The sequence below is a fragment of the Triturus cristatus genome, chromosome 9 (assembly GCF_964204655.1).
Source record: "Triturus cristatus chromosome 9, aTriCri1.1, whole genome shotgun sequence".
Lineage (NCBI taxonomy): Eukaryota > Metazoa > Chordata > Amphibia > Caudata > Salamandridae > Triturus > Triturus cristatus.
In genome coordinates this window covers 578,874,636-578,897,953 of record NC_140592.1, presented here as the reverse complement: position 1 = coordinate 578,897,953, position 23,318 = coordinate 578,874,636, and the positions used below count along the sequence as shown (strand labels likewise).

Below are 23,318 nucleotides of genomic sequence, written 5' to 3'. Positions count from 1 at the left end.
TTAAGCATAACGTGGGGCACTTGGAAGGATTTGATAAACTTACGGAGCCCTTCCTCAAGAGTGCGCGAACGCTAAAACATGCACCCTGCCGGGAGGAGGAGGAGTCCGGAGAAAATTACGACGCTGTCACCACTATTGTAGACCCAAATGCGGGTTTCCCTTAGAGGGAGAGGGTGTATCGGAGGACGATTTCTCCTCCGATGAGGATAAGGACTTGGGGCGTCCCTGGCATCCAGAGTCCCACTCCTCTCAGTCCCGGGTTGGGGACGGGGTCCACTCGGACATGTTCAAGCCTACCCAAATTTACCACCCTAGGTCGGCGGAGTGGACCCCTGACACCAAAGTGGCAGAGTATGTGGTGGGGAAAATCCATCAACCCCTTGAAAGGGAGGTCAGGAATAGGATGAGGGGAGAATGCCCCAGGCCCTCACGGAAGGGGAAGGTGGCAAACACGCCTGAAATTGATGAGAAACTATGTGCCTTTTTCTCCAAGTATATGAGGGATCCCAAGAAAGGAATTGATAGGTCTTGGGCGTGGTAGGGCCCTTGACCCAAATTATTCAATTAGCAGAGCGTTCAAAAGAGTCAGGATCCCCTTTGTCCACGGATATTGTTGCTGGTTGGGCCCACTACCCTAAACCCTAAAACACTACCCCCTCCACTACCCAAACACCACTGCACTACCCTAAACCCTAAAACACTACCCCAGCACGACACCCTCCACTACCCAAACATAACTGCACTACCCTAAACCCTAAAACACTACCACCAGCACGATTCCCTACACCACCCAAACACCACTGCACTACCCTAAACCCTAAATCTACCCCCAGCACAACCCCCTACACTACACAAACACCACTGCACTACCCTAAACCCTAAAACACTACCCCCAGCACAACCCCCTTCACTACACAAACACCACTGCACTGCCTTAAACCCTAAAACACTACCCCAGCACGACCCCCTACACTACACAAACACCACTGCACTACCCTAAACCCTAAAACCCTACCCCCAGCACGACCCCCTTCACTACCTAAACACAACTGCACTACCCTAAACCCTGAAACACTACCCCCAGCACAACCCCCTTCACTACCCAAACACCACTGTGCGACCCCCTACACTACACAAACACCACTGCACTATCCTAAACCCTAAAACACTAGAACCCAGCACGACCCCCTACAGTACACAAACACCACTGCACTACCCTAAACTCTAAAACACTACCCCCTACACTACACAAACACCACTGCACTACCCTAAACCCTAAAACACTTTTTTTTTGGCAGAGTTTTATATAGCGCGAACTTGACCCGAATCCAGTCCAGTATCAGAGCGCTTTACATAGCACCAGTTACGTTACATTAGGACACACATTCATTCTTTGTTAGGCACAGGGAGATTAAGTGATTTGCCCAGAATCAGAGGATGATCAGCGTCATTACCGAGACTCGAACCCAGTTCCCCAGGTCTGAGGTCGAGCGCCGTAGCCGTTAGGCCAACTCCTCTCCCCCAGCACTACCCCCTACACTACACAAACACCACTGCACTACCCTAACCCCTAAAACACTACCCCAGCACAACCCCCTACACTACCCAAACACCACTGCACTACCATAAACCCTAAAACACTACCCCCAGCACAACCCTTACACTACACAAACACCACTGCACTACCCTAAACCCTAAAACACTACCCCAGCACGACTCCCTACGCTACCCAAACACCACTGCACTACCATAAACCCTAAAACACTACCCCCAGCACAACCCCCTACACTACACAAACACCACTGCACTACCCTAAACCCTAAAACACTACCCCCAGCACGACTCCCTACACTACCCAGTTTCCTTACAACAACGTGGATCGTCTACATGTTTTTTAGAACGCATGGTCATTTACCAAAAATACCTTTTCAACAAAATTTGTTGTAAAGGCATGCGTGGTAAATGACCATGCGTTCTAAAAAAATGCGTAGTAAGGACTTTGTGATGTACAACGCATGCGTGGTACTGACCATGTCATGAGTGATGTAATATGTGACGTCATCAGCAGTGCATTGCGGGCGCGCGAGTTATAGTTAGCTGAACTAACTATAACGGGGGAATTTCTATAGTTTTGTACGAGTGAAATGTCCAACTAACTATAACGCCCCTGAAACCTATGTTTTTTTCAGTGACGATATACATATATATATATATATATATATATATATATATATATATATATATATATTACCTACTGGCGGTCGCCAGTAGGTAGTTATAGTTAGGACCCTGTTTCCATAGGAAATCCGCAACATTCTATTTGGAATAACTTTGGCGCTGGTCGACGAATCCTCGCGAAATTTTCAATATAGGTGGGGCTCTACGCTCCGCTCCTACCCTGAAAGTCTCGGGGGGATTCGTCAAGCGGGGGCTGAGAAAAAAGGGAGGTCCCAAAACGCGTTTTTCCCATGCATTTTTCCATAGGACCTTTAGACACAGCTACAGCCCGAAACGGCTGAACAGAATTACTTGAAATTTGGCAGAGAGGTAGTCCGCAGGTCAAGGAAGTGCCTTTTGTAGGTCTGGTGTAAATCTGTTCAGTAGTTCCTGAGAAAATAGCATTTAAATCAATATATATATCTGAGCCAGCTTACGGTGCGCTTACGGTACGCTTACCGTACGCGTACGGTGCCGTGCGCGAGCGCGATTCTGATTGGCTGTTATATCTTAATAAACAATCGAATCGTTCGAAACCAGGAAGCGGCGGCCGCCATTTTCTCTCTCGCACTCTGAGGAGGGGGGAAGAAAAACAAAGGGAAAAAACATGTAATGGGACTTTTTAGACAGCTCCTAACCACCTAGCCTTAATGAATGTGCCCCCAAAGAACCCCCAAGGGCAAAAAATAAATTATAATTTTTCACGAAAAATCGGCGATTACGCTTACCGTACGCGTACGGTAAAAAAAATATTTTAAAAAAAATTATCCACATTCTCCCCACCCCGTGTGCAACTAGTGCCCGCTGGGCACCATTTGTGCATGGCATATGGCAGTTTGATGTAAAGTTAAAAGCTTACCTTTCACAACGAAGCGCATAATGTGTCCTCCATGTGCGCACGGTGCGCGAAGCGCATCGTGCGTACATGGCCCATCCACGGCACTAACTGCGTAAAGTGGGCGCGCGGTGCGCGCACGGAACGAACTGCGTTAAGTTGGCGCGCACGCCACGAATGGCGTAAAGTAACTTAGCATTTAAAAAAACGTACAAATTCACTGAAAAAACCATAGGTTTCACACACGTTATAGTTAGGAATTAGCATTTAAAAAACCTTGCAAATTCAGTGAAAAAACCATAGGTTTCACACATGTTATAGTTAGCTGGACATTTTACTGATAAAAAACCAATGAAATTCCCCCGTTATAGTTAGTGCAGGCAACTATAACTCACGCGACCCCAATCCTCTGCTGATGACATATGTGTCTTTATGAAAAAAAAATATTTGTAATATATGTATAGCTAAAATTTAATGGAAGAAGACATGGGCAAATAATTGTCTAAATACAGTATTAGCATCAGCAGAGGATTGCGATCGCGTGAGTTATAGTTGCCTGCACTAACTATAACGGGGGAATTTCATTGTTTTTTTATCAGTAAAATGTCCAGCTAACTATAACATGTGTGAAACCTATGGTTTTTTCACTGAATATATATATATATCAGGAAAAAGTTCCTTTGAAGAAAGGAAAGTCGACGACTTTGGAAGAAGGGCCGAGCTGTGGAGCACAAATCCCTTCAGTCATTGACGAATTTGATTTTTTAAGAGAAGAGAGACGGTTCAATCTGCGCCCGCGGCCAATGCCAACTGCAAGACCCCCAAGGGGAAGGGGAAGAGGAAGAGGCAGAGGCAGCGACGGCGCAAAGGCGCAAAACAATTCAAACAGTGGCAGCAAGAAATCAATGACAACCAGCAAGTAGAGTTGAATAAGGTCGCCACAGTTATTAACCTCACAGACATTGTACTATCTGACCAGGAACAAGAGATTCTGAAATTGGGTCTGTCCTATTGTCCTAGAGCTGATATCAATTATGTACAGACTAGAGTGGACATTTTTAAGTTTACAAGAACGTTAAAACTTAAATTTTTTTTTTTGCTGTAGCACCCAAACGCCCGGCTGGGCAAAAGGATGGATCACCAGCAGAAAGTCCCGTCGAATTAGCTGTGGACGATATGAACTTGATGTTAGAAATAGCAAATTTGGACAATGACACTGGCCAGGATGCGCCTATAGCTGGAGAAATACCTAGTACACTGCAGCAGGCACTTAACCTAGCGCATAATGAAAACCTGGAGATTGAGCACAGGGCACCTACTAGCTTCAAGTTAAAATCCAAATTTACCCCAATGACCAGCAGGGATTCTGTAGATGTGTACAATGATTTAGTGGTTAATGATGTCAAAAACCTGTGTTGCACATTAAAAGCTAAGAAACAAGCATTTACCAAACGTGACAAAGAGTATCATGCTTTAGTGAAAAAATGAACTAATAATGACGCATGTATTGTCCGTGATGCAGACAAAGGGGGTAATGTGGTCCTATGGGGAAAAGATCAATACCTTAAAGAAGCGTACAAGCAACTAAACAATAAATCTAACTATGTAAAAGTTTGCAGTAGTACGATGAAGGCCAGTCATGAAAAATACAATGATCTATTATTTGATTGGTTTAAATGTGGTTTGATTAGCAATGATGAAATGCTATTTTTTAAAATCAATAACCCAACAACACCGGTACTGTATCTAATACCCAAAGTGCATAAGAGCATGGAGAACCCCCCTGGCAGGCCGATTATTTCGGCAATTGCAAGTGCCTTTGAAAACACCTCTAAGTATGTTGATTTCTTTTTAGCCCCTATGGTGAAGAAGCTCCCATCCTTTATTCAGGACACGGGCGACTTCCTGCGCAAAATCTATGACATACTGTGGGAACCAGACTATCTTTTAATGACAATTGATGCTACAACTTTGTACACGAGCATTAGGCATGCAGATGGCCTTAATGCCGTGAAACATTATTTGGGAGAAAGGCCATTACAGCTATGGCACCATACCCAGATGTTTCTAACAATGATCTCCACCTGCCTAAGCAATAACTATTTTCTTTTCAATGGTGAACTGTTTCACCAGGTATGCGGGACTGCGATGGGCACCTGCTTCGCCCCCAGCTATGCGAATTTGCATATGGGCTGGTGGGAGGAGCAGGTGGTCCAAACGCGGTTCTCCAGAGAATGGCAAGATAACGTGATTTTTTGGTGTCGTTACATCGACGACTTATTTGTCATTTGGAAGGGATGCCGAGATAGTGCCAGTAACTTTGTTAATGGACTACAGATTAATGAGCTGAATCTAAAGCTAACATACGATATCAGTGAGATCAGTGTCAATTTCCTGGACGTGACTGTCTTCATTGCAAATGACAAGTTAGAGACAAAACTGTATCGTAAAGCCACAGATGGCAACACCCTGCTGCATGCCTCTAGCTTCCACCCGAAGAACTTGGTAAGAAGCATTCCCTATGGTGAATGCCTTAGGGCTATGAGGAATTGCAGCAACACCCAAGACTTAAACATAGAACTAGGATGCTTGAGGGAACGCTTCTCAGCAAGGGGGTATCCCCGGGCTTGGGTCGAAACAGCAATTGTGAAAGCACAAAAGAAATCAAGGGAACAAATACTCTTTAGCCGGGAGCAACAGCCAGATGTGCGAGCTACTGTAAAGGATGACCAGTGTAGACTAATTACTAATTACAATACTCAAGAGGGCAGCTTGCGTAAGATTCTACAAAAGCATTGGCACATTATTGCAAATGACCCCGTATTAAAGAAGCAAGTGGGGCGCAAACCTCTAATAACATTCAGAAAAGCAAAATCCCTGAAACAATCACTGGTCTCTAACATGCTACCAACGACACAGGTGCAGGCACCCAAAACATGGCTTAAAAGAAAAGATGGTTTTGTAAAATGTGCAAAATGTAAAGCCTGTATCCATGGCAGGAATACATCTACTTTCTCAGGCGGCCTACTGCCCCATGCAAGTAAGATTAGAGGTCAATACTCATGTAGGACTGATTTTGCTGTCTATGTGCTGCGGTGCCCATGTGGCCTTCAGTACGTAGGCAGCACGATCTTCCCTGTTCACAAGCGTATCCTGCAGCACCTAAGTGCCATTAAGAATGGAGATAAGACCTATCCCGTGGCCAGGCATTTTGATCAATATCATAACAGAAATACTGTGGGTTTTGAGTATTGTGTGATTGACGCAGTTCCTATGAGCGTTAGGGGAGGTGATCGAGTGAAAAGATTGAGAAAATTAGAGTCGAGCTACATCATTCGTCTCAATACAAAGATCCCTGAGGGTCTTAACATTGAAGAAGACTTCCACACACATCTATAAATGCAATTCTGCTTCCTCCCTAGCCCGATTATCTGTAAAGAAATGTTGTAAAGATTGAATCTGGTGAACTTTTAATACAAAAAATAATTTTTCTAGCACAAGCACTTTACACAGACTAATGTAAATCAAAGGTGGTCTCAATGAACTTGCTCATGTTTTCAGCACAGTGTCAAGTTTGCCCACTTGGGCTTGATTTTCTGTAACCGTGGTTTATCTGAATTCATGTATATTAATCAGTCTATTGTGGCAATAGGTTAGCCCACTGGGGCTGTCCCGACTATGATGTAGATACATTTGTCCATGGTTCGTATCCTGGCATATCACCAAATTTTATTTAAAAATATGACGTGTTTGCCTCAAATTTTGAAATCGGTACAGGAATGACCCTGCATAATTTAAAGTTAGTTTTGAGGCATAAAATTGTCAGGATAATATATTTACTGTTTTGAATACAATCACGAGAGCTGACACACGAGATATTTTCGTAAAGAACTACCAGTCTGTTTTCACTATTTATGGTTTTGTAGTTTGGCACGTGTCACGCAATCACTGTTTTGTTCAAAAATGGCAGAAAACTTTATGTCAACCGTTAGTGAACAAGCCTGTTCTACAGGCGAAACGCGTCTAACGTTTGTGCTGACAATAAAATACTGAGCGCAGCAGACAAGTCGTCGACTTTCCTTTCTTCAAAGGAACTTTTTCCTGATATTTTCGGGCCGGGCTTTGGTGGTCCGTTCGTCGACGCGCCCTCTGTTTTGGAGGTGGCAGGCATACCGGAGCACCTGGGAAAGAATATATATATATATATATATATATATATATATATATATATATACATACAAACCAACAGAGTTGCCCCAATGGAAGAGACGGCCAGGTGAACTTCGTGTTGCTCACTTTAATGAAATGCTGTAGATACATTCAAATGGAACAGGTTTTGCAGTCTTAATCGTCACCTTCGCCAGACGTGTTTCGAGTTTCCCCTTATTCATTGGCGTTCGGTTCAGCAATGATTCCAGGCAAACAGGTGCTGCTAATAATATCTCTGAACCTCCCCCAGTGGGTGTGGTCGCTCCTGCGGCCTTGTGGTTCATGTAGTTACACCAACAGTAATCCTCAAATGAGTTTTGCCCAGAGTTCGCTTTTGAAAATTAATAAAACCCCAGTGGGTGAAAACAGCAGTTCCAATCCAAATGCGCTGCAATTTTGCGCTTTTCATTAGGCATCACCTCCCGTAATACAATGACCTCTCCTGAAGTCATAACGGGCCCGCTCTTGCAGTGCGTCTCTTCCGCGGCTGGGCCAGCCGCTTTTACTACCATAAATACCTTTACAACAAAATTTGTTGTAAAGGCATGCGTGGTAAATGACCATGCGTTCTAAAAAAATGCTTAGTAATGACTTTGTGATGTACAACGCATGCGTGGTACTGACCATGCCATGAGTGATGTAATATGTGACGTCATCAGCAGTGCATTGCGGGCGCGCGAGTTATAGTTAGCTGAACTAACTATAACGGGGGAATTTCTATGGTTTTGTACGAGTGAAATGTCCAACTAACTATAACGCCCTGAAACCTATGTTTTTTTCAGTGAAGATATATATATATATATATATATAATCTCTCGGTATTTTGTACAACTATATTTTTTTCGGATATTTCTGTACTTACCTATTTAACTATAGGGAGTCGATATTTTTGCGTTCTATATTTTTTCATTGATATTTTTAACAACTATATTTTGTACATCGATATTCTGTCAGTGACCCAGGACGGTGGGTACTGAAGTGGAGAGCAGTCAGTGCAGGATACTTGGGGATGCTGGACAGGAATACTGAAGAAGCATTGAACAGTGACGGTTGCTGTAAGAGTTTTTCTGGCATTGGAATATATTACAAGGGATCAGAAGTTGGGTACTTAATAGGATCGGCGTGAGAGAAGCTGCAGCAAATAAAACAGTTGGGTGCTAAATAGAGTAATTCAGATGTTGTTGACTAAGGTTTGCTGAAAATGATTCAGTGGGTGTTCTAAAATGGACTGGACCTTGGGGATGTGCAAATGTGGTGAAGACAGCATAGGGATGCCGCAAATGTTCGGACAGTGTGAGATGTTGCAAAAGTGCTTGGCAGAGGGAGATGCTCGTGGAACCGGAGTCACAAAACATGTTGCAGGAGTCGAGCAGTGCAAGTAGCTGGAAAAAAGTGAGGTGCTAAATTGAATGCGGCCAGAGTTGGTTTGGAAAAGTCCTCTGCATGGTTATGAACATGTACCCCTTCCCTGAGGTCCCAACTGTTCTGTTGTCTGGGTCCCTAATGCTGATTTTTGTTGTCATAGGCAGACACAGATTATGCGTATGCACCATCACATAGGCCTTTCTCACGGATTGCGATCTTGTTGGACTGGGAGGATTTCTCAAAGTGCTACCTGATTGTGGTGGAAGGCTACTGCCTTGACCAAGAGTTAAGCCATATGCGCAGTGGTGGCAGCATACTGTGTAGTGATCACTAGGAGTGAACAGGCCTGTTTCAACCTGTATCACTCACTTTTATAAAGTTCCGCTGCACTCACCCTTGGCCTACATCCCTTAGATATAAAGTGTTGCGCAGTGCAGGAGTGATGAATCTGTACTAGATGTATGGGTGCCTGGGAAAAGTACACTACAGGGATAGAGCAGTAATGTGCAGTGTATGAATGGTGATTGCGTAGACTGAGTGTATGTATACCGGGAATTAATTCATTACATGAGACATGTAGTGATGTGCAGTGCATGCACAGTGAAAGTATGTGCTGGATGTGTGTATGCTTGCAAAAAGTACAATACATGAAGGGTGAATGTTGTGCAGTGCATGCATGGCTGGCAAACGTGTGTGCTAGCAGTGTGTGTGTTTGCATGTAGTACACCATGGCACAATAAGGAAAGATCTCAGTAATGAACAGTGTGTGCAGAGGGAATGTGTGTAGTAAATGTATGTGTGCCTGGGGTGGCACAGTACATGGAGGTTACAGTACTGGGTAGTGTGTGTGCTCTGTATGTACACTGAGTGCAAGTGTGCCTGAATAGTATATTATATACAGGACACTGGGTTCCATTTTGGAAAACCCAGGCCTGCATAGTGAAGACATGAGGGGTAGAGGAAAATCCCCAGACAGATTTGTGTATTGCGGCATTCCGGTGAGTTGGGTAGGACACACTGGGGAAGGGAGAGAGAGAGAGAGAGAGAGAGAGAGAGAGAGAGAGAGAGAGAGAGAGAGAGACTCTCCCCCTGAACACTTCAAATGGGGTTCTATGATTCAGTGAGAGATAACAAGGTAGGGTCCTGAACACTTCTCAGGAAGGAGATGGGGCTGAAGAGAGAATCATAAAGATTTGGGCCGGAAGCCCATGGTTAACTATTTGATGCACATATCACTGTGGCTGACATTCAGGTGTGAACTCTAGTCACTCCCTTGGCCTGTATTGTGGGGCTATGTGTTTGGGAGTCTCCCCTGTTGTGATAGACAGCCTTTCAAGAGGAAGAGAAAGAGGAAAAGTGTACATTTCAAAAGAAGCAGAACTTCAACAGAAAACTTCAAAGACCCAGACCTTAAATAACATTTGGTCTGGAAATTGACTATAAGAAGGGGAGGTTGAGATCCCCAAATGCTGTCACCTGTCAAGCAGCCAGATGGGCTGTGTCAGGAAAGGAAGCTCTGCAAGACGTCTGGCTGTAAGAAGTTCTGGGGACCAAGGCCTGCTATTCTCCCAGATGAGTGAGGGGGACATCACACAGTGAAATCAAGACCACCGACTCTGGAGCCTGGAGCACCTGCCTGCTTGCTAAGACTAGTGTGCCGTGTGAGTATGAGAAGAGCATTGGAGGGAGCGAGGTGCAGTGGGGAGCCCTGTTGATAAGTCTCCCATTACAGAGTGTGAGGAGATTGCTGAGGCACTGAACGGGTTAGGATCCAGTACCAGGAGATGGGTAAAACTGAGCAAAACCAGTTTTGGGATTATCACAGGAAAATCCCCTACACAAAGGCCGACACCAGGTATAAAAATAGGACCTTCAGAAACACTCATCAGAACACTCTTGGTTCTGTGGAACATTCAGAAGAAGGAGTGCCCTGCTGCTAGACACACTGCCCTACTGCTGGAAGGACTGCCTTGCTGCCTGAAGAAGCAAGGTGTGACCTGCTTGGCTTGATCCCATGCTATCCAGAGTGACTCCAATGGTCAATTGACTGCCCTCCTGTGTGAGCTCTAGGTACAAAAGGTACACAACAAGCTTCTAGAGGCCTCCATGCAACAGGACCAGCCTGAGACCTAAAAGAGTGAGTCCTGATTCCCAAAGGTACCCCTCGCTTCCTGAACCTTTGATTGGCAACAGTGAGAACTAGTCCTGAAGAACAGGTGAAGGACCTGAAGTTTGGGCTCCTTGTCATCGCGAAGTGACCTCTTGGTGTCTGTGATGACCGGCAACACAAGGCCTGCATTTTGCACTCACAGTAACCCTCTGCAATGAGCTACCAATGTGAAGCTCAAGTGATGAATGGCTCTTAGCACTAGAGCAACAACCATCCTTGATGCATAATCTGCCCTGTGTGGCAAGAGCCTTCTGCTCACTGCCTCTGCCAATGTGAACAGAGCTCTTGAGAAGGTAACTCTTCATCTGAAGTAACCTGGTCCCTGTATCCAACCCCTGCTCTTTCGCAGTCAGCCTGAACTTGTAATTTTCCCCCAGTCTAGCATGGCCAGATGACCATGAGTGAGACTTGTGCTTCTTAGCTGTATTTTTTCCTAAAATTTTGAAAATTAATATCTCCTGTTCTACTGATTGTATTTTGTTCATTTTTGGTGTTTTTATTTATTAAAAATAACTCTACGTCTAAATTGAATTGGGATTTTTCTTGTGTTGTGTTTTTCATGTTATTACTATATGATTGCTGCATAGATACTTTACACATTGCCTCTAAGTTAAGCCTGACTGCTTTTTTGTACCAAGCTATCAGAGGGTTATAAACGGGTATAATAGTGACTTTTGTGGTTCACCCTTAGAAGCATTGTGTTTATTATTTGAGTGGAGTTTCCACCCCCTCAACTGATAACCTGATTTCTTACAAATATCTATAATCATGAGGTTACTGCCGACTCTGAGCAGAGCCTAAATCTCTTGCTATTTCCCCATATATTTTTGTCAAGCCATTACATTGTGCTTCCAGCCCTTGGTTTATCAGATGTTTTTGCTAAGTGGTGGCCTACAAGTAGTCTTTGAGACGATAGACTGCCTGATTCTAGTGCTTATCAAAAGTACCTAATATAGCACTCTCTCACATGCAAATAATGTTTTTTTCTATAGTTTTGGATCATCAGATTGCAAGCAAAATCAAGAAAGTCTCCTCTGTTTTACCATAAAAATTGACTGCGAAGCAAAACTTCCAGATGTCTAATTTCAACATCTCTTTAATCACACTCCTACAATCTAACTATACCTTATCTCCTTTAGCTCATCTATTAATATCACCAACCATTTGCATGAATTCACATACACCATGACGCCATTGCTAAAGTTCACACCAAACTCCCATCTACTTTATCTACAACATGTTTAGAAACAGGATTAAATGCATTGAACGTATTTCTTAAGAGCACAAAACTAATCCGAATCACCAACTTTAAAAGAAGCTAACCATAGGTTCCAGAGAAGTATGCTGTCTGGCGACAAATGCTTCCATGCCTCGTCAGGGGTTGTAAGCTCTATATAAATGTAATGACATTGCAATACAGAAGCCTATTGGGCTACGCTAATACCCACACTAACACTCTGCAGTCACACAGTCGGTTGTAGCTCAATAATTCCCATATACTGTTTGACACGCTCATATTCACATAAGATCTGCTTAGGGTTTTGCCCATTAACCAGTACTGTATTAGGCCATAAACCAGCCATCACCAACTGAACAGGGATAGAATAACTGAAGAGATCTGCCAAATACTGCCGGCCATTCGGAGGACTCTTATCTAGTACACTGCCTTAGGTCCCAACATGCTACATACTATGCTATGTTATGTTATGTTGATTTGTAACACGCACAGACACTCAAGAGCGTCCCTGTGCGAAGCAATGAGGGGCAAAAGTCTGGTATTAAGCAAAGAGATGTGTTTCCAGGTTCTTCTTGAAAATCAGCGGGTCCTGAATGTTCCGAAGGACGAAAGTAAGAGCGTTCCATGCAACAGCAGGTTTCAGGGCAGGAGAGCTGCCTCCAAGCCTCTGACATTTAAAGCGGGGGACCTGGGGGAGGCACTGAGACATGGAACGCAGGTGTCGCTTTGGAGTATAAAAAGAAAGGCGTTTTTGCAGGTAGATAGGGCCGTGACCATGACACTACTTGACATCTAACAATGAAAGTCAGATATTGGATGATATTAACATTGGTCATCCTTGTATATTTCTCTACCTTGCCTCTGTCCAACCCATGCCTGCTCAGGACCATAAACGTTAAGCAAAATATCTCAGACTGGACAACCCTGTGCAAGATAAGTGGACTATAATCACAAAACAACATAATGTGACCCGCATAGCTGTTTAAAGCTGCCAGCTTACTGAAAACCATAATCTACATATATCGCTCTCACACATCTTCATTCATCACACTGCTACTCACTGGATCTCATAACATGATAACTACAAATTGGTGGTCATCATGCACAACATGGGAACACTTCCCACATACGATCAAAACTAAACCAACCCACTTTATACCAAACACTCTACATGGTGTAGCATGCAGGCTATGTAGGTCAGAGCTTGGTGTGGTAACGGCAATATAAAGGTTGCAGTACAATACAATACAACCTAATCCCGTGAGTGCCATTCAGAAGGCAACATTTGATCTGAGTTGTATCAATCCAGTGTTCACATTTAGGGTACTTCTATTTCTCTTTCATCGAGCACGCCATTAGAGTTTGTGTTTGCTATTCACACCACAAGCACTCCTCCCTGTGCTGTGTTGTTCCCCACCCCTGCCAGCTTCTCTGTAAAAGCACAGCAACAGGAATATTTTTGCTGGGATATGGCTGAAAAGCAAACATTAAGGGTTGTTTTGGTTTTATATCCGCATTCCAGATGCTAAACTCATATTGGCTGGTCAGACAAGGAACCTCAGAAGCTCCAGCACCCTACTACTTATCCCTATGAAAACACGCAAACAAAAAACTGCTGCACGGTCCTTCGCCGGAAATGCACCCAATATCTGGAACGCCATCCCAGTCGGTATCAGGACTATCTCGCCCTTCACAAAATTAAAAAAACACCTCAAAGTCCTTTTCCTCAACCACTCCCTCCCGAATGGATAGCCGCCATCTAAACGCAAATCCCTGCTCGTTGTCTCTCCCAGACATTGTAGCTCTAAGACTTACCTCCGCCCTGCTATTTGACCCCTAACTGCTCCTCCCCCCCTAAGTGGTTCAACCCCAAGACATCTCGCACTCTATGAGGTTATCCCAGGACTCATGGACTACCTCAATGCTGCTCAGCACACTTGGACTTCCGAACCTATATGTAGAATACTGCTTTATTGTATAAACCCCAGGACAACGTGCTCTCTTTGAGGTTATCTCAAGACTCATGTACTACCTCAGTGCGGCTCAGCACACTTGGCCTTCCGAACCTATTTGTGGAATACTGCTTTATTGCATGAATCTTGTTCAAAAACTGTTGTGAAGCGCTCCGATACCCTCAGGTCAGGCGAGTGCTATATGAAACTCCTTAATAAATAAATAAATATTCCACATGTGTGTGATTTGACGGATCTGTAGGCATTGCTTGATGGGAATCTGTTCCATGTGTAATGCGAGATGACATTGTTGCATGACATATGGGAGATTAAACAATTTGAACATATTTTGATTAACTTGGCCAACTGGATTGACCATAAAAGATCGGATGGCATATGGTTTGCTGTGAATCTATTTTGGGTGCACTGCAGATGTCACATAGCACACGTTTCATGAGATGGCTTCAGTTCATGGCGTATTTGAAGTTAGGTAACTTGTACATAGTTGGATGGTTACTGTGGGTGTTTCACACAGCTAATAATCTGTGGCATGCTCTATCGTATCACTCTTCTAACTCTGAATTTTATATTTTTGTTATGTGTCAATCAATCAATCAATCAATCAATCAGGGGAATTGTAAGCACGCTACTCATCCGTGAGGGTCTCAAAGTGCTGAGGGGGGGGGGTCCGCAGAACAGTTAAGCCGAAGAGCCAGGTTTTGAGGGTCTTCCTGAAGGTGCTCAGGGAGGGGGTGCGCCTGATGTCTGCCGGTAGCTCGTTCCAGGTCTTGGCCGCAATGTGAGAGAAGGATCTTCCGCCTACTCTGGCTCTGTGGATGCGCGGGGGGTTTCGGCCAGTGCAAGGTTGGAAGATCGGAGGTTTCCCTTGGGTATGTGGAAGTTGATTATGTCGTTGAGGTATTTGGGTCCGTTGTTGTGTAGGCATTTGAAGGCATGAGTGAGGATTTTGAAGGTGACTCTTTTCTCCACGGGGATCCAGTGGAGTCTATGTAGGTGTTGACTAGAAGTGTTCCTGATGAGGGATGCCGAGGACGTGTCTGGCTGCGGTGTTCTGTATTGTCTGGAGTTTGCGGAGTAAGGACTTGTTGATGCCGGCATAGAGTGCGTTTCCATCGTCCAGTCTGCTGGTGATGAGTGCGTGGGTGACTGTCTTCCTTGACTATGGGGGGATCCATTTGAAGGTCTTGCGGAGGGTGTTGAAGCAGCTGGAGGTGATGGCGTTGACCTGTCGGTTCATGTGTATATTTATGATGTGACCCGTAGTTTAGTTTAGCTCAATATTTTTCTCCATCACTTCTAACTTGGTTTGTTTGGATTCCTGTTGGTTTTTGGACATTGTACGAATGAGGTTCACCCAAAGGTGTTTAGTCCTTCCATATGCTGCAGAAACCATTGGAATGAATGCACATTCTGAACTTTTTAGAAATCCTTCTTTTTTGTACTTATATTTATTAGGATGGGTTGTACAAAAATGTCTCTTTAGACACTGAGGTTGTTCCTAATTTCGTTTCCTTTGATCCTGTTTGTATAATACTAGTTTGCATATCCTTTTCTCTCTGAAGAAGGGCAAATGAACACTTGAAATGCATTGGAGTTGGGGCATTGAGCTTACCAATAATTTTTAAAGAAAGGGTACTGTGATATAACAACATTGTGGATCAAAAATTACAAGGGCTCTGCTGCAAATGTTTGATGAATTTAACATTTCTGGGTGGAAATTACTTGTGTTGAATTGAAAAATGAAATATTTGTAATCACAGAAGAAGTTGTGTTAAGCAAGGATAATTTGGGGATTTTTTCCCAGCCATGTGCCCTGCAAGCCTGGATACCAGACCTAGTTACTGGAATGTTCCTGAGCAGAGGACACATTGCAGCAACACCACAAATTTTGGTTAAACAGTTAGATTTGTGGTTTACTGTATAAACTAACTGTTTAAGAATGGATGTTCCATGAGTGCAAGTAAGGAACTCATATATTGAAAGCACATGCTTTAGCACACAAAAGCTGTTATGGCGCTGGGCAAAAGGCCCTGCACTGACTTGCGTCTGAGGCAGAAGGTGTATTTAGCATGGTACTTCTCCTGGAGACCCATAATTCTGCGCCCTGGGCTAATGCAGAGGAGAAAATGGATGAATCTTGTAGAAATTACATTTGGGTTTGCAAACAATTACCATTACATTGACACTACCTTATTCTTTTTAAATTCTGCTCAGAGTTTCCTGAGTGAGGAGTCATTAAAATGTATTAAAATTGCCATTTAAAAAAATTGAAAACTTTGAAATCAATCAACTGGTTGGAGATATTATAAGATATGTGTTGGCTTATACTTTAAGTATTTTGACGTGTTTCCTTTTATTGTTTTTAAGCACAAGCTTACAGACATACAATGTGTGTTATCTTCCTATCCACGGGTTTTCAGCAGTGTGGGGGTGGGGGAGATAGAAAACCCATGGATAGGAAGATGCCACACATTGGCAAAACCAACAGCTCTGCACTCGCATTAAACGGCGATCCCTATTGGCTCTTCCAATGCTTGATGTCCTCGTAGAGTGCTTGAGTCCAGAGTGAGCATGAGGGCATGAGGACGACATACAGCACTGCTCGTACTCTCAAGGCCAGCGTACTACGCGTCACTCCTGCAGCTTATGGTCCTATCATATGTCTGCACTCCCTGCAGGATCTGACTTCCTCTTTCGTGCTCCCTTGGTCCCCTACCATTACCAGGTCACTTTCGCTTCTTGCTATTACTCACTACCCCTCGGGAGCGTACAAGGGCGCAGCTATCATCATCGGTGTAAAAGATGCAGGGGTGAGAGCGTCCCTCTGCACCACAATTGTGGCTGTCGTTCAGGGACATCTTAAGGATTTTGGGGGCCCTGGGCCAAACGTATTTTGGGGGCCCCTCTTCAGACCAGCTTTGAATTTATGGTATAGTTTCACCTCTTTCTTGCCCTCTTTGGCCAGGTCACTGACAGAGTACAGGCACACTGCTCCAAATTCTAAATGATTTTAGGTCTAATAGGGATAGAGAGGTGTGTTTTCAATGTTGTAACACAGCAGCAGCTCACTCAAATTATTGCAAATAATCTCTGAGACACCCTCCCATTTCTCATATGTGAGGTCCTCTATTGATTTATAAGAAGCTTTTTTATGGATGTTGCATTTTTACCTAAACACAGTTCTCTTCAAAATGTTGGTAATACACTCCCACATTAAAAATAAATTAAAGGAAAATGGTATTTAAAACAATCGGGAACTATTCAAGGTCATCTGGTTAAGACTCTGCAGAACAGAGCTGACAGGGGGCCCCCTGAAAGGCTGGGGCCCTGGGCTAGAGCCCACTTTGCCCATACCTTAAAACGTCTCTGCTGTCGTTTACTAACCAGTTGGGAGGTCACGGCACAGAAATTTCCTTTCTACACATTCAGGCTCATGCTACGTCACCGGAGCCTTTCATTCCAGAGGACCGGGCGTCTGCTGTTGTGGCCTTTAGCCCTCCCATGTGCCCGACCCCGCACTGCTACAAACTCCTGCACACCCCAGTTCAGGCGCGCGAACCCTCTTTAATGCGCCCCAGATATCTGGACTCTCAGAGCACAGTACGTCCTTTCTCCCATATGCCCTTTCACGCCTGCCTGACCTCACTTGGGCAGAGCCTGCTCCCTCTCGCAAACATTCACAAGAACCCCGCCTCTGCCTCTCAGAATCTATTCCATACTTGTGACAGCCAGAGTAGCGCTGGATTGCATTTTCGAGTTCCTCCAAACTGGACTCCAAGGGCCTCATTCAGACTGGTATTATTTCTGACTAGAAACGCTAACAACATACGAATATACCATACCTCCCTGCTATGGGCGATGTTTATCCCCACCTGAAGCGATCAGCCCGACCCAACCCACTTTCGGCTGAATTTGGACATGTCGCATTCCAAGGACACACCCTGTACACTATACCATGACACACACACAACAGAACTCCCTTTGCCTCTCTCTTGCCCACCAGGCAACTACACTCCTATTGCCAGGGCTACCCAGCACTCTTTCACATGCCCTCATACACCAGCACTACCAGGGCCGGAACTCATCCAGTGCCCCCTCCCTTTCCCCACAGGCAGCTACCCTCAGAGCCAAGGGCAGACCGAGCTCCCCCTTCCACCACTGACGCCCAGCCCACCCCTTTAAGCTCTCCGGATATCTGCACTCGCAGCACATGGGTGAAATGCCCCGTACTCTTCACAGACGCGCACCCGGCGTGGGCTCAGTGAGTGGGTGAGCTGTCGCTGCTGGAGCCGCAGGGAAGACTGGAGCTGTGCGCAGCTCCTTGCCATGCAGCACCGAGGGTGCTGGATCAAGGGTTTCGGTGAATCATTGCATGTGAACTCAGGAGGAACTCTGAATTTGCCTGAGTGATTCACGGAAGGACTGGGATGTATTTGCACTGCTGTGTTTGGACCTTTGCACCGGAACAGGAAGCCATTTTGAAGGACGTGGTAAAGGGACTTTTAAGTAGGTGTCTAAAAATTGAAATATAGAAGGTGAGAACAGAGGTACTTTGTCAGAACTGGTGTAAGGACGTGTGCTTTGGGCCAGGACTCAGATAGATTGATAGAAGCTGTGTATGGGTCTCTGCTGAAATATAAGGGAAGTGCCAGAGTGGAGTGCATTGGTGTTGCAGTGTGTGGGTAACCATTCTGAATTAGTAGAAGAGGTACAGAGCATGCTGGCTAAGCACACAATCCATGGGGTAATCCATTGCTAAGAATAGCAACCATCAGATTAGATCAATACAAGCTATCAAATCTTTCCTACCAGAGCATGACCTAAAAAAAGAGTAATGCAAGTCTTGGACCTATTCTGATTCCAATACAGAATCTCTATTTTACACGGCATGCCCAACACACATCTTGCACTCATCGAAAACGCCCTGCATGGAGCTGCCTGTCTGATCTCAGGGGGTGGCCTTTCTGAGCACATTCTCCCAGTCCTCCTCTGTGAGCTGGCTTCCAATTGAAGGTAGATCCACCATTAACACATCATGGACTGTTCACAACCCATTCAATGCTGACCACTCTCGTTATGTGACCATGACATGAAAGTTCTCTGGCAGCTCCCAACATGTCCGCAGGGCAGACTCTCTACTGAGGCTCTCAACATCTCTGCAGGACAGACTCTACTAAGGCTCCCAACATCTCCGCAGGTCAGACTCTACTAAGGCTCCCAACATCTCAGAAGAAAAGACTCTACTAAGGTTCCCAACATCTCCGCAGGACAAACTCTACTAAGGCTCCCAACATCTCCGTGAGACGGACTCTACTAAGGCTCCCAACATCTCCGCAGGACAGTCTCTCCTAAGGTTCCCAACATCTCCGCAGGACGGACTCTCCTAAGGTTCCCAACATCTCCGCAGGACAGACTCTACTAAGGCTCCCAACATCTCTGCAGGTCAGACTCTACTAAGGTTCCCAACATCTCAGAAGAAAAGACTACTAAGGTTCCCAACATCTCCGCAGGACAAACTCTACTAAGGCTCCCAACATCTCCGCGGGACGGACCCTACTAAGGCTCCCAACATCTCCGCAGGACGGACTCTCCTAAGGTTCCCAACATCTCCGCAGGACGGACTCTACTAAGGCACCCAACATCTCCGCAGGACTAAGGCTCCCAACATCTCCGCAGGACAGACTCTACTAAGGCTCCCAACATCTCCGTGAGACGGACTCTACTAAGGCTCCCAACATCTCCGCAGGACAGTCTCTCCTAAGGTTCCCAACATCTCCGCAGGACGGACTCTCCTAAGGTTCCCAACATCTCTGCAGGACAGACTCTACTAAGGCTCCCAACATCTCTGCAGGTCAGACTCTACTAAGGTTCCCAACATCTCAGAAGAAAAGACTCTACTAAGGTTCCCAACATCTCCGCAGGACAAACTCTACTAAGGCTCCCAACATCTCCGTGAGACGGACTCTACTAAGGCTCCCAACATCTCCGCAGGACAGACTCTCCTAAGGTTCCCAACATCTCCGCAGGACGGACTCTCCTAAGGTTCCCAACATCTCCGCAGGACGGACTCTACTAAGGTTCCCAACATCTCAGAAGAAAAGACTCTACTAAGGCTCCCAACATCTCCGCAGGACAAACTCTACTAAGGCTCCCAACATCTCCGCGGGACGGACCCTACTAAGGCTCCCAACATCTCCGCAGGACGGACTCTCCTAAGGTTCCCAACATCTCCGCTGGACGGACTCTACTAAGGCACCCAACATCTCCGCAGGACTAAGGCTCCCAACATCTCCGCAGGACAGACTCTACTAAGGTTCCCAACATCTCAGAAGAAAAGACTCTACTAAGGCTCCCAACAGCTCCGCAGGACAAACTCTACTAAGGCTCCCAACATCTCCGCGGGACGGACTCTACTAGGGCTCCCAACATCTCCGCAGGACGGACTCTCCTAAGGCTCCCAACATCTCCGCAGGACGGACTCTACTAATGCTCCCAACATCTCCGCAGGACAGACTCTCTACTAAAGGAAACGCTCATGCTCCACAAAACCATTCCTTAAACCATTTCTACGTTGGATGTGTGCCCAAGGTTTGATTTCACTCCCACCTGCCATCTACACTCCCTCCCCTCTACCCACTTTCAGAAATGAATGAAACCCTTCCTTCTCAACCTCCGTTTAATGCTCAGGAGATTGTAGACACGTGTGTCTTCGGAATATGGTTCCAGTTGTGTACCGCCTTCTTCTCCTCATAGACACCTTTCTCTAGATCTTCGCCATACCTATGAAGCCCCTCTGCGTCCGAAGCCTGTCGTTCCTTGTTTATGATCTTTACTTCAGATAAGTACATGGGGAGGCGCTGCCATCTTGAGATACTAAGACTGCCACAGGGTCTCGATGACACCCATGCACTGACTGACTCCTTGTCTTGTGGTACTTTTGCTGTGTAATACACTGCTCATTCTCACCTATTTACGCCTGCTAATTACACCCCGATGCTCTTAGCTACGTAAAGCACACTGATGCTTTTGGGCTTCGTTTTCGCTCAGCAAAAATTCAAATATATCAAATAAATAAATGGCTGAGGTGAAGAGAGTGGTGCACGGGTCTCAGTATAGGAATATCATAGGAGGTGAAGAGCTGGTTTAAGGGGGGTCGGCAAAGATGTGTGTGCCTCAGTCAGTCCCACCGTAGAAAGATAAATCTGGGGCAGGTTGTGGTGTAATGGCAGCGTGTCCCAGTTCCGCCTGTCCAGAGAGGTGGAGGAGGGCAGGGTTGCGAGGGCTGGATTGTCAGCGCCACGCGGAGCTGGCCGCGCGGGAATACTGAAGTCGCTTCAGAACAGGTAAATGTACACAAGGGTGTCTTACTTGGTATTTTCGGCGGCCTGAACCGGGTGCAGTGAATCCATGAATACTCCTGTCGGCCCGCCCTGGCGGCGTTGGCAGTGCCCGCAGTGGTGCCCTGGGGCTCTTCATCCAGACCTCGGCCTTGCCTGGCGCCCGAGGTGCCAGGACTCTCTGTAGCCAGGATAGAGCGGATGGTAAAGTCCGCCAGCCGCGTGGGTGTGTTGGAGGCAGGGATCACGTAGGGGGCGAACTTGAAGCCGTATCCAGCCTGGGCAAGAAAGGCATGCAGTGCCTCGTTCGGGACAAGGGGCCACATGTCGAGGGCACTGAAGGGGCCGGTCTGGGGCAAGCTGAGCACCTGGAAAACAGCCATGGCTCAGGGTCAATACAGCCTGGTGGGGGCGCTTGGCAGAGCACAGTACCACCTCTGCAGCATCACCTCTGCCTACTCGGCCTCGCTTAAGAGCGCGGAGTAGAGAAAGCAGGCGAGAGGCCGGCTTAGAGGGGCCTTAGCGGGGACCAATGGTGGAGCAGGCCCGTGATTCCAGAGATAACATCTGACATCAGGTACCTGGCAGCAGGTGAAGTAGAAATAACCATATTATGGGTTTGATTGAAAGCCTATTATGTTAAGTTAATTGGTGTTTGTGAAGCTGTGCCACCCGTGGGGCCCCCTCTGAAACGTTTGGAGGTCAAGGTGCCCCCTAGTTCAAATGGTGCTCAGTGTACACCATTTTAAAGAACAGTCTGTTTGTATCGTAAGAACTTTGAGGGATTCCACGGCCCTAGAACTTTACAACACAAAAGGTAACTACAGACAAACAATAGTCTATTTGGAAACGACTCCCGTCCGCATATTTTGGCTCGTTAAAAATCCTTCTTTTAACTTTGGCTCAGCCCAATCGAGCAAACGATTACAGGCCAAGAAACAATGTCCTCGCTCCTCGACATAAAATAGACTCCGAGTACTCTAAGAGGGGTAAACGTTCAACTAAAATTAAGAGAAAATGAGCAGCGAGGAAGCAAATAGGTCTGTTTCTAATTAAAGTGCTCTTCGTCAATTTGCAGGTGTACGGATGAGCGGGCGAATTTGAGAATATATTAATCAGTAGATGGACTTTTAAGAAAGGACCTGGATGAATGGATGAGGAAATGAGTGCATGCGTGGATGATGGAGGAGCGAGTTAATGAAAAATGAAAAAAGTAAGTATGCATGCCTGGCTGGATGAATGAACAATGAAAATATGAATGAGTACAAGGATGGATGTGTGAGTATGAGCATCGGTGGATAGATGAATGGGTTAGTGAGTTGATGGGTGAGAGAATGGAGGAACAGGTTAATTAGTGTGTAAATGGGTGAGTCAGCGTCTGCTTGTCTGCTCATAAGATATAATCAGGGCCACTGGAATTATGCGGCGGGGAGGAACAAATTATGCAGCAGGTTTGACTAAATTATGCAGTAACAAAGGCAAATTATGCTACATACTGCAACACATTTTTTGATAGTACTACTTTATTATTTTGTAATCTTTACATATGGTAATACTGTCTGGGCAAAGATTTCACCTCGTTCGTACCAGTTTAACAACCAAATGCAGAAATAAGCTATGGAAAACCTTTGAGAAGGGCCTTCCACAGTGCACAATACATGTTGCCATGTTTTTAGTAACTTTTGATCTGTTTGAGATGGAAAACAAATTATTTTTTTGTTAAAATATGCAGTTTATGCAGCAGATGATGGATTATGTGGGAAATGGGGAAAATCTATAATTAGGCGCAAAAAGCCACAGCTGTTGAAGCGCATAATTCCAGTGCCCCTGGATGACACATTTAGACACATCCAATAAAGTGTGCCATAACAGAGGGTCAAACAGATTATAATAGAAATAGAAGAAGGACATCAGATTCAATCTCAATTGACTCAATATATTGTATCCAAGGTAAATGTAATGAGATTTTCAACCA

At 45.4% G+C, this 23,318-nt stretch overlaps 1 protein-coding gene across 1 annotated transcript in view; it reads right to left on the bottom strand.

Annotated features, from left to right (window-relative positions):
- Nucleotides 1-21,765, bottom strand: part of LOC146798341 (uncharacterized) — a 143,407-nt gene extending 121,642 nt beyond the window's left edge. The window contains exon 1 of the mRNA XM_085625606.1: nucleotides 21,375-21,765. Within this exon, the coding sequence (XP_085481732.1) occupies nucleotides 21,375-21,726 (352 nt within the window). The 5' untranslated portion in view covers nucleotides 21,727-21,765. The remainder of the gene's footprint in view (nucleotides 1-21,374) is intronic.
- Nucleotides 21,766-23,318: the final 1,553 nt, after the last annotated feature.